Genomic DNA, 12,893 nt, shown 5'->3' with positions numbered 1-12,893 from the left:
ACACTTTATGTACATTGTAAGGATCTTTTGTTACCGTCCAGATTTTATGCTTCTGCTCTCATTCATTTCGCTAATACATATGTTACAAATTCTACAAAATACTGTGGGGTTTTTTTTTTTGTTTTAGTCTGTTATATTTTGAAGAAATTAAAAGAGCAGGGAATAGGTCTTTTTCTCATATTTAACTTCTCGTGCTCTTCATTTTCTCTGTATCATTTTCCTGTTGCTCAAGGAACTTCCTTTAACATTCCTCTTCTGCAATTTAGAAACTGCTGTTATATCCACCTGGGGAATATTTTACTGCAGATCTTGTATTTTTTCAGCTCTAGAGTTTCTTTTCGTTCTTTTTTATGTCTTTCATTTTTCTTCTTGTTTTGTTAGATGTTTATCTTTAAATCCTTGATCATATTTATAATAGTCATTGTATAGGCCTTCTTTGCCTATTTTATCATTTGTTACTTTTGGATCAGTTTCTGTACTGTTTTATATTTGGGATCTATAGAGTCATGAATCTTGGGTTACACAGGTTTGTAAAATACCTCTTCAAACAACTTCTTTTTGGCCTCTTCTTTTCTCTTTTTATTTATATTATTTTTTGTTGTTTCTCCCTGGTTCACATTCATCTTATATTTTTTCTTTTTTTAAGACTCTAGTTACACATGTTAGACCACTTGAACTACGTAATCACCCAGGCTCATCAGTCTTATTGTTGCTGCATAAGTGCTTGTTACATTAAGAAAAGTATGTAAAAACATACATGTATATAATAATATAATACAAAATAATTTAAACATATTAAAATGTATTTGTAGTTTTTTATTTATCCCTTTTGAAATACGTTATATTGAACTGACTGAAAAAGGGAGAAAAACATGTTTCATTGGTTGAAGAACATGGTAGATGAAGTAGTTCATTTTGAATGGCTTTAGTTCCTTAACAAAAAAGTCAGTGGTGAAGTTCCATATTTTAATATAATATTTAGGAGCTGCAGTTGGGGAATTTGAAATGGCTTTTGTGAATTATTTATTAAAATCCTATCCTACAAGAGGAATCTTGGTAATGGCAGTCTGAAAATGCTGCAAGGACCTAGTTCAAGTGATACATGTATGCTTAATTTTGTGCAGCATGGATGTAGGTAACAGCAGGGAAGCCAAGCAGAATGTGGATTTTAGGTAGGGGCATGAAGGGAGAATGTTATACTACCTGATACACGCAGATGGATACTCTCTAACCACAATTGGATCTTTGCTGCCTGCTGTTCTTAGAATAAAATGAACAGATTTTTTTTTTTTTAAAGAAATTCATTATGATGGGGATGGAATTGGGCGAAGCAATCATAGATTCATTCATCAAAAATAATTATTTTGAGGAAAAAAATTCCATTGGAACACTTATATAGTTCATAGAAGCCAGCAAACCAGGAATGAGGGAAATAAGCTTGACGCTTGTTGTTGGTATGAGATGTAACATTTTAACTTTGCTTGTTTTTGCTTAGGAAGTTAGGCTGCTTAATAAATGTGGTGCAGTGAAGGATCTTTACAGTCAAGAGAAACTTTTAGCTGATTTACTTTTGTTTAATCCTCATTATTTTGGGGCTAATTCACAGTATCTTTTGTATAGTGTTTCCTCCTTATTGTTCTATATCACTTGTTAACCGAAAAGTGGCAGGTCTCAATCCATAGAGGTTAACTTAGTCAAGGGTTTAGTATGTGCCTGGGAAAAACAAGCCACAGGAGTAATTGTGACCTGTGCTTTTCTAGAGGGGTTTTGGGAACTTCAGTGTTTAAAGGGGAAAGGGCAAGCACAGGTTAAAAACGAGGGAAAGGTAGGCAGTGAGGCAAATGGTTGCATTCTTGTGAGGCTCTGACTAGCCTCAATAAATCTACACTTTACATGTGAAAAGAGGGAGTAGAGGAAAAAGTCATTTGGGTTGGTTCCAAGTCTTTGCTATTGTGAATAGCGCCGCTATAAACATACGTGTGCATGTGTCTTTATAGCAGCATGATTTATAATCCTCTGGGTATATACCCAGTAATGGGATGGCTGGGTCAAATGGTATTTCTAGTTCTAGATCCTGAGGAATCGCCACACTGACTTCCACAATGGTTGAACTAGTTTATAGTCCCACCAACAGTGTAAAAGTGTTCCTATTTCTCCACATCCTCTCCAGTACCTGCTGTTTCCTGACTTTTTAATGATCACCATTCTAGCTGGTGTGAGATGGTATCTCATTGTGGAACCAACCCAAATATCCAACAATGATAGACTGGATTAAGAAAATGTGGCAGATGTGCACCATGGAATACTATGCAGCCATAAAAATGATGAGTTCATGTCCTTTGGAGGGACATGGATGAAGCTGGAAACCGTCATTCTCAGCAAACTATCGCAAGGACAAAAAACCAAACACCGCATGTTCTCACTCATAGGTGGGAATTGAACAATGAGAACACATGGACACAGGAAGGGAAACATCACACACCGGGGCATGTTGTGGGGTGGGGGGAGGGGGGAGGGATAGAATTAGGAGAAATACCTAATGTTAAATGACGAGTTAATGGGTGCAGCACACCAACATGGCACATGTATACATATGTAACAAACCTGCATGTTGTGTACATGTACCCTAAAACTTGAAGTATAATTAAAAAAAGAAATAAAAAAAAAGAAAGTCAATTATGCATTCATCTTAGTGTAGGTGAAGGGACGATTTCTGGTCTTGTCCTGTGTCTGTGAAGATAAGCTGATAATTGACATTGTGAGGATGAAATTTGACAGAACTCAACTTTAGAGCTAGTTTATAGGGAGGATACATATCTTAAATGATTTAGGGACTCACATGGAAATTCCTTGTGAGTAATCTGTGAGGGAAGCCATCTGGGGAGATATGTGCCCTTCTATCGTTGTGGGAACCTGGCATATGGATAAGGCTATGACACAGGGTTGTGAATTTACAGCTATCTGGGAACAAAAAGAAGGCAGTATTGCATGACTCGGTTCCCAAGCTTATCTTTTGCTTTGGCATAGTCAGTTTGGAGACCAGAGGTTCTGTTTTCTTTTACATACTTGTACTCTATCTTTTTGAGTTTTTTTAATATAAAGCTTAAATTTTTTCTCTCATCTGAAGAACTTATAGCTAAGTAAGATAATATTTTGAGAGATTTGAAAGTATGAAATGGCTGGCTCTGGAACTCTGACATAAGATTTAGGATTATAAAATCCTAGAATCCTAGATTTTAAATCCTAAAATTTTAAAATATAAAAGAAGTGAAAATACAGAGAGACCTAGATTTTGTTTGAAATATTTCATTTCTTTTTGGGCATTGGGAAGATTATAGTGATGGTGGAGTTTTGCAATGACTTTTGAGTGTTTCTTTTTTTGTTTCTTCAGAAATTTCTACACCCAGACCATCTTCTCCAGGTGGACTACCTGAAGAAGATAGTGTTTTATTTAATAAACTGACCTACTTAGGATGTATGAAGGTTTCTTCCCCACGTAATGAAGTAGAGGCTTTACGGGCAATGGCAACCATGAAATCTTCCAGTCAGTACCCCTTTCCTGTTACCCTGTATGTACCAAATGTTCCAGAAGGTTCTGTGAGGTAAGCTCTAATTTGTTTTTCTTTAGACACATATTAAGTCTTTTGGGTGGTGGCGAAGATGTTATAGCGTCATCAGGTGTAGAACTTATTGTGAACTCATACTGTAGACATGCAGAGTAAACATGTTTAGGCTTAGACTGTGTTCATTGTTTGAAAGGGGCATTTGAACAATTGTATTAGTCTGTTCTTGCACTGCAGTAAAGAAATATCTGAGATTGGATAATTGATAAAGAGAAGAGGTTTAACTGGCTCTTGATTCTGCAGGCTGTATGGGAAACATGATGCTGGCCATCTGCTCAGCTTCTGGGAGGGAGGCCTCAGGAGGGGAGGCCTCAGGAAACTTACAATCATGGCAGAAGGCAAGGGGAAGCAGAATTGTCTTAACGTGGCAGGAGCAGGAGCAAGAGAGAGAAGGGGGAGGTGCCACACACTTTTAAACAACCAGGTTTCATGAGAACAGCTGTCATGAGAACAGCACCGAGGGGATGGTGCTAAACCATTCATAAGAAATTGCTCCCATGATCCAGTCACCTTTCACCAGGCCCCCACCTCCAACATTGGAGATTGCGATTTGACATGAGATTTGGACGGAGCCACAGATCCAAACCCATATCAACAGTTATGCTTAGAATATTATAAATAGAAATAAAACTGTAAAAATACTTGTAATATTCTCTATCCTGAATGAGCATAAAAATCTGCCTTCAGCTTCTGAAGTAATAGTGGTTGAAAGAAACTGGAGTGAGCCATAGATTTTAAGTTATTTACATTAGACTGGAAAGAAGCAAAATGGCTTTTTCCTCTTATGCTTAATTAGGAATAATACATTATGTCAGCTGAACCTTTATTTTCTTTAAATGTAAGTCAGGGCCAGGTGTGGTGGCTCACACCTGCAATCCCAGCACTTTGGGAGGCTGAGGCGGGTGAATCACTTGAGGTCAGGAGTTCGAAACCATCCTGGGCAAAACAGTACAAAAATTTGCCACATGTGGTGGTGCACGCCTGTAATCCCAGCTACTTGGGAGGCTGAGGCAGGAGAATCGCTCAAACTCGGGAGATGGAGGTTGCGGTGAGCCGAGATCACGCCACTGCACTCCAGTCTGGGTGACAGAGACCCCATCTTAATTAAAAAAAAAAAAAGTGGCTGGGCGCGGTGGCTCACGCCTGTAATCCCAGCACTTTGGGAGGCCAAGGTGGTTGGATCACGAGGTCAGGAGATGGAGACCATCCTGTCTAACATGGTGAAACCCCGTCTCTACTAAAAATACAAAAAATTAGCTGGGCGTGGTGGCGGGCGCCTGTAGTCCCAGCTACTCGGGAGGTTGAGGCAGGAGAATGGTGTGACCCCAGGAGATTGCGCCACTGCACTCCAGCCTAGGCGACAGAGCGAGACTCCGTCTCAAAAAAATAAAAAATAAAAAAAATAAGTCAGATAATGTTATTCTCCTACATTCAGCCTTTCCCTCAGTCACACTTGTGGTTATATTTGAAATCCTTATCATGGTTAGGCACTGTTGACCTACTGCTCCAACTTGTTCTTCCCCTCTTCCTCCTTCTTTCTTTTCTTCTTAGCCTGTTTGGGCTGCTGTAACAAACTGCCATAGACTGATGGTTTACATACAACAGATAATTATTTTTCACAGTTCTCGTGGTTGGCAGTTCCTAGATCAAAGCTCCAGCATATTTGGTGTCTGGTGAGGGCCTGCTTCCTGGTTCATGTGTTCTTACATGGTGGAAGAGAGTGTAAGAGCTCTCTGGGGTTTCTTTTATAAGGATACGAATCTTATTCAAGAGGACTCCCTTCTCTCTCTCTTTCTGTCCTTCTGTCTCCCTCCTCCCTTCTCTCTCTTCATTCATCAAAAGAAGATGCAGATTTGTGTGTATGTGTGTAAGATGTGCAAGAATATGAAGATAATTTGTTTACTTGCATTATTAGTACCACTTTCCTCTCCCTTTCTCTGTCTTCATTCACTCCATTCCAGTTATACTAGCCTCTGTATTCATTCTTATAGGACTTATCAGTCACATTTCCCACCCCAGGACTTTAGCATATTATCTTTATACTCCCTAAGTAAATATTTCCCTGATTTTCCAATGTTTTTTGTTTCATCTTAGTAAACATTTTATCATAAGAAGCCTTCCTTGGTTACATCATGTAACTCTCTTTCCTCATACTGGGTCTTTTTTTTTTTTTCTTCATAGCACTTTTCTTTGAATTGATATTATATTTATTTGCTTATTAGTTTATTGGATATCTTCCTCACTAGATTATAAGCTTGTGAGGATAGTTTCTTTATATTTTTCCCTGCTATAGCTTCAGTGGCTAGGGAAGTAAGTGATTCATTGCAAGATTTTAGCAAATATTTGCTGAACGAACAAATAAGCAGACCAGGTCAAGGAAATGAGGTTGAATTTGTCTGGAGCCTGGAATATTCTCTGAAAGTTGTGTTAATCTTTTAAAAACCCTTTCTGATTTGCCTCATTCTTTGAAGTTTATAATGTGGGAAAACTTTTGCTAAGTTCGAAGTACCAAAATAATGGCAATATAAATTTAGAAAATTTTGGTAAAAATGCTTTGAATTTTTCAGGAGAGGGTTTACATGTATATTGTTTATATGTTATTGTCTAAAAATGTCAAAATGTCTTTTTAAAGAAAAATTGTTTTCAAAGTGTCTTCTATGCTATCTGTTTAGCTTCGATTTGCCAAACACACCTTGACAGAGATTTAGTGTTTTGACTTGCCTCTTTATTCCTGGGGTTGTCCCCTTACCCCTCAGTTTCTAAATTTGAGATCTTGAAGGGGTCTTGAATGTGTAGATCAATCCAGGACTTAGGATTTTTTTGTTTAGTTTTGTTTTTGTTTTTGTTTTCGAGACACAGTTTCACTCTGTTGCCCAGGCTGGAGTGCAGTGGCACGATCTTGGTGCACTGAAACATCTGCCTCCTGGGTTCAAACAATTCTCATACCTCAGCCTCCTGAATAGCTGGGAATACAGCTGCCCACCACCATGCCTGGCTGATTTTTGCATTTATCAGTAGAGATGGGATTTCACCATGTTGGTCAGACTGGTCTTGAACTCCTGACCTCAAGTGATCCACCCATCTCGACCTCCTAAAGTGCTGGGATTACAGGTGTGAGCCACTGCGCCCAGCCAGGACTTAGGATTTGTGTAGGGAAAGTCAGAGAATTATTTGCTTCCAAATCCCACAGACTCCTTTCAGCTTTTGTATTCCGTTGTTGAATTCGTCTTTGGAACCACCTGACCTTTTTTGTGGTAGAAAGGGCCTCAGTTGAACAATGAATTGGGGCTTAGATAAACTTATAGGTGCTGCTCTGTATAGAAGTGGGCTCTCCAGGGATAGTCTATACTGTTCTAGACTGGCATTCCTTTTGCCATAACTGAAAAAGACTAGATTTAGGGATGGGTGATACAGATGTTACCAGGCATGTATACTTAGCTTTGAAGTAAATGAGTTGGATCATAGGAAACACAAGAATGAAGAAATTGTCAGAAGATAATAAAGAATTTGTGTGTATGTGTGTGTTTGCATGTGTGTGTGTTGTGAATATGAAGACAATTTGTTCTCTCTTGCATTGTTAGTTCCAGTTTATTTTTGTGATTTTTAAGATAGTTATGTTTGGCCAGGTGCGGTGACTCACGCCTATAATCCTAGCACTTTGGGAGGCCAACGCGGGGTGGATCACCTGCGGTCAGGAGTTCAAGACTAGCCTGGCTAACATGGCAAAACCCTGTCTCTACAAAAAATACAAAAATTAGCCGGGTGTGATGGCAGGCACCTGTTATCCCAGGTACTTGGGAGGCTGAAGCAGGAGAATCACTCAAACTCGGGAGGTAGAGGTTGCAATGAGCCAAGATTGGGCCACTTCACTCCAGCCTGGGGGAAAGAGCAAAACTCTGTTTCAAAAAAAAAAAAAAAAAAAAACCAAGATAGTTATGTTTATATATCATATATTGTCATAGAAAACTATTTGTTCTTTTTTTTTTAAAAAAAAAAACCTAACTGGAAATATGTCTTTGTTCTTCAAGAATTAATATTTTATCTAACTTTTCATTACTGTTCTACAGAATTATAGACCAATCCAGCAATGTGGAGATAGCATCTTTTCCAATCTATAAGGTGTTATTCTGTGCACGTGGACATGACGGAACAACAGAGAGCAATTGCTTTGCATTTACAGAGAGTTCCCATGGTTCAGAAGAATTTCAGATACATGTTTTCTCCTGTGAAATTAAAGAGGCAGTAAGTATAATATAGTACAGCAATTTGCTATAGAGATGAATTAGGGTAATACTTTTGAGCTCTAATTTCACTGTTGTATAAATACATTACATAAATTTGGAGTGTATTTCTAAAGACAAAATTAATATTTGTAATGACATAGAACTGAATGTGGAAAGCCAAGTCTGGTATATCTGTGTAGGTAGGGCACTCTCACAGCTTAGCAGTTGTCATAGAAAAATACAACTGGATGAGTTACCTTTCCACCTTACCATGGTAGTAAATTGCTTATGCTCAGAAGGGAGACTATTTTTGCAGCTCTCTTATTATTTTGCCCTAGTAGATTGGTCCATGTGATTTTAAAAAGTACCTATAACGATACCTGTTTCTCTGATGGGCTTGATAGTTGCATATTGCTTTCATTTAGATATTGCATTAAGATTATTTTATCAATCTCTGTGGTTTTCATTGGTGATTATTTGTTTTGTGCTTTCTTGCTCAGAGGCTATATTTTGCTCCAGAGAACTGGCTTAATTAAAATTACAAATGCTCACATAAAGCAGGTATAACAACTTGTAGTCCTTTGAAAATGCTACTAAGTTTTTTTTATAGAAATTATTAATTGGTAGATTATTGTTAGAAGAAATGGTTTAGATTAAATGCAGTTAAATACATAGAGAAATCTTTTCTACATCTATTGAATTATCCCCAATTTTAAAATGTTGCACTCTTAGTACTTAAAACCATTTCAAAGGCATTCATAAATGGGTGTGGATGGCAATGTCTCAGGTATGTTTGCTTGTGACAAAATAAATTATTAGCAGAAAATGCTGAAAGCAATAGTTATTCTAGCCTCTATCATGAAACATGAATAAATCATTCTATTAACAGGAGTTTTGAGTTTATTTCTGGCCACAAAATGGGAATTAATGGAAATGTGGATTTCTGTGAGTTTGATACAAAGCATGATGGCTATGTCAGTTCTTGTGCCCTGGTGATCAGTTTGCTTTACACTAAACTCAACATGCACAGACACATATAATTTAGATTGTAACTGTAGAAATTCTCTATCAGAACCCATGCCTTCTGAAAGAAGTTGAAGTTTTGTGTTTTGTTTTTTAGATAAGGCTTTATCTATTTTTTTCCCAGCACTTATATATCTATGTGTATACTGACTTCTTGTTCAAAATGGTCTGATAGACAGGAGAGTGAATGAGTATAAGTATGCTGCTAGTGTGCCTAGCATATAGTAGACAGTGAATATAAATATGCTGAAGGAATATGTATGTTTTTGTGAATGAGGGGGGCTATTTCTGATCCTTACGAACTCCACTACAGAGGTGGGGAAGCAGATGGTAGAATCCTGGCATTTCATGTTGTCAGCCATCATTTAACACACCTGTGTGATTTCCGAATCACTGGAGCTCAACAGCAAGGAAATGAGCTTTGAAGACCTGGAGAATCTGCTGCTTGGAGAGAGAGAAATGCTGCTGCAGAAGGAAACTGAATTGCTGCAAGAGGTTTCCATAACTAATGGTATGAAACTGTCTTTTGGATTGTAGCATTCACTTGGCTTTAGAGTAAGGGAAATGTTTGTTATTTTTGAGAGCTTATCATGGTAGGTAAGCAGTGGAAAAAACTGTGGGAAATTCTTGGCCAGACCATTTTGGATATAGTATAAAATAAATGCTGTTTCTATAGAGCATGTTTTTTCCATTGCACATTGTAAGAAAGTTATCTCCATCTATTATTTAATTTTTTTGAGTGCATTTTAGAAAGTATTACATTATGGGGGCATTAGTGGTAAAATGTATTGTTTGAAGGAGAAATACATGACAGTGGTCATTAAACCTTATTATGAGACATTATTTCTTTTTAAAAAAATTTTAAAAATCCTCCTCTAGGTAATGAATGAGACATCAGTTCTAAAAGAGGAATAACCCAGTATAAATAGAGAGCTTATGCCAGGCACTGTGCTAAGCATTCATTTGATACTCATAACAGCCCATGACCAGGTTGGACATATTAGACAAGTGACTTTATGTTTCTCTTTGCCTGGAGCAGTTCTATTTTATGCTTATTGTCCAGGTTATTACTAATACCCTCATTTTTATTCTCAAAAGTGTTGTGGTTTGGATGATAAATTGTTTGGTTACCCTTTGTTTATCCTGTGGCTAAGAGACTGGGTGATAGAGCTGGGTTTTAAGTTGAAGTCTTTGACTTTGAAGAGCCATACAGTTTTCAGTAACAACTTTCCTGTTGCTTACATATTATAAAACACAAATGTGGATTTTTGTATTTTAGTTATGTTTTATAAAGGGATTTATTGGTAACATAGCTTGCATTCCATTTACATTTTGTATTTTACCTGACCCTTTTACAGAAGATGTCCAACATCTTCCTCTCTGCCCTAAAAAATAATTATGCTTTTAATTAATCTGCAGTCTTCTAGTTACATTTACTGGTCATCCGGTTGTCTGGTTCCCAGACGTTTTCTGTTCTTTGATAAACACCTTTAGTCGTTAATATTTGAGTCCCTCTTGATGGGCACAAACAGTTGGCAGATAGTTCAGGAACCGGGTGACAAACATTCTTACTGCTTAAGTATGTACTGTGCAGCAATGCCACAAATTTATTTTTTTTATTTTTATTTTTATTTTTTCGCAGAGTTTGTGGATGAGAGCTGAAGAGGTTTGTCATTAAAGGAAGATTTCTGAAGCAGGAGTAGTAGCATGGCTGCCACTACTGTCACTGTGATGCTTATTTCACTATAAAATCCCGCAAACTTCAGGCATCAACAGTGGTAGAAGGGAATCCCAGTGAGGGTGATGGCCCTCTTGGACACCTGTGACACAAGGATTAGGAGGTCCTACAGAAGGGTTAGGACACATTTGACTTGCAAGACTTGGATGTGCTTCTGCAGGACCGTGCTGGAGTAGATTTCAATAATCTATGGCAAAAAAGTTGGACAATCCAACCAGAAGTATCTTGAGGTCAATGATCTTTGTATAAGGAGAATGATATGCTAGGCTTCTGCTGAAGAATTGCAGACCAAGCAAGGTATCAGAAAGTGTAGTGAAAAATATACAAGGAGGCACCTGTTCTTGTCACATCTTTGTGGATACATTATATAAAACTTTCAAAAGATACCTTTAAAGTGTTAATTGAGTCTTTTTAAGATTTTATTTCTACTAGCCAGTGTAACCATTCTATTCAAAGCAGATTTTGATGATATTTGTGTGTTTTAGGATACTATTCAGTATTAGAAACTCTGAGTGTTACATTATAGAAGCATGTTTTTTGTCATCTGGTGTTAAAGGCATTCAGAGATACTTCTTGATAAATATCAAGGGCATCATTGGGAAGATATTTATTCTTATTGCATTGTTTTTTTTGGGGGGTTGCAGATATGACACTGTATAAAAGAAAACCTGTTCCTTGCATGGGAAAATTTCTTTTTCTTTTTCTTTGAGATGGAGTTTCACTCTTGTTGTCAAGGCTGGAGTGCAATGGCGTGACTCGGCTTACTGCAACCTCCACCTCTTGGGTTCAAGTGATTCTCCAGCCTCAGCCTCCCAAGTAGTTGGGATTACAAGCATGCATCACCACACCTGGATAATTTTGTATTTTTAGTAGAGACAGGGTTGCACCATGTTGGTCAGGCTGCTCTCAAACTCCTGACCTCAGGTGATCCACCTGCCTGGGCTTCCCAAAGTGCTGGGATTACAGGCGTGAGCCACCGCACCCAGTGGAAAATATCATTTCTAAGCAAGTATTTATTTAATTGGTATGTTAGCTAAATGCCTCATTTTGGAAGATAATTCAGAAGTTATCTTGTTAGTGTTTTCCTTAAATCAATTGATTTTTATGAGTTTTGAAAAGTTTCCTGGTAATGTGCCTCTTATTTTAGCTCCTTCCCATGAATAATGTATTTGAGCTAGTTGTTTTAAAAATTTTAATACATACCTTTCAAGGTGCCTTTCATAGAATGATTTTTCACATTTATTTCTTGGGTGAACTTTTTTTTTTTTTTTTTTTTGAGGCGGAGTCTCACTCTGTCTCCCAGGCTGGAGTGCCGTGGCGCTATCTCGGCTCACTATGATCTCCACCTCCTGGGTTCAAATGATTCTTCTGCCTCAGCCTCCTGAGTAGCTGGGATTACAGGCGCACGCCACCATGCCTGGCTAATTTTTGCGTTTTTAGTAGAGACGGTGTTTCACCATGTTGGCCAGGCTGGTCTTGAACTCCTGACCTCAAGTGATCCACCTGCCTCAGCATCCGAAAGTGCTGGGATTACAGGTGTGAGCCACCATGCCTGGCCTTGGGTGAACATTTTCTTGATACATGGTGTTTCCAAAAGAGTGAGTTATCTTTCACCAGTATTAATGAAAAGACTTAATCTTGGAGAAACTAGCTATGTTATTTATTTTAAATAAATACCTTTGTTACTTAATAACAGTGTTTGGACTTTTAAGATGTAATACATATTTGAGAATTTGGAAAATATTGAAATAAAAAAGAAAAGGTGCTTAAAATTCTGCCGCAGTTAAGATTTTGGTGTATCTCCATTCCAGATATCTACATGTGCTCTCCTCCCTGCCTCTTCAAAAGCAACAGCAACAAACAGACAGATACACAGTTTTGTGTTTAGTATTTTCTATAGATACTGTTTTCTGGAGAAAGATTGTATTATTTATCAATAAACCTTTTCCTTCTGCAAAGAAATGCCCATTCAAGACTATTTGTGTGTGTATGTGTTTTAATAAGTGTGACATATATTGAAGTGTTTGCCATGGAATGTGTTTTTAATTTCCTTTCTTGATGTACAGTTAGCCCACTATATTTGTGGATTCTACATCCATGGAGTCAACTAACCATGGCTTTAAAATATTTGATAAAAATATATGGTTTCATCTCTACTGAATATCTATAGCTTTTTTTCCTTGTCATTAGTCCCTAAAAGATACAGTATAAAAACCATTCACGTAGCATTTATATTCTATTAGGTATTATAAGTAATCTAGAGATTAAAGTATATGGAAAGATGTG

General features: G+C 37.6%; 1 protein-coding gene across 13 annotated transcripts in view; it reads left to right on the top strand.

Annotated features, from left to right (window-relative positions):
- Positions 1-12,893, top strand: part of RABGAP1L (RAB GTPase activating protein 1 like) — an 852,978-nt gene that overhangs the window by 86,288 nt on the left and 753,797 nt on the right. For all 13 annotated transcript variants that reach the window (XM_054449610.2, XM_054449637.2, XM_054449629.2 and 10 more), the window contains 2 exons: positions 3,392-3,602; positions 7,691-7,865. In XM_054449610.2, the coding sequence (XP_054305585.1) occupies positions 3,392-3,602; positions 7,691-7,865 (386 nt within the window). The remainder of the gene's footprint in view (positions 1-3,391; positions 3,603-7,690; positions 7,866-12,893) is intronic.

This window comes from Pongo pygmaeus, chromosome 1 (assembly GCF_028885625.2).
Source record: "Pongo pygmaeus isolate AG05252 chromosome 1, NHGRI_mPonPyg2-v2.0_pri, whole genome shotgun sequence".
Taxonomy (NCBI): domain Eukaryota; kingdom Metazoa; phylum Chordata; class Mammalia; order Primates; family Hominidae; genus Pongo; species Pongo pygmaeus.
This window is presented reverse-complemented; position numbering and strand designations above follow the sequence as displayed.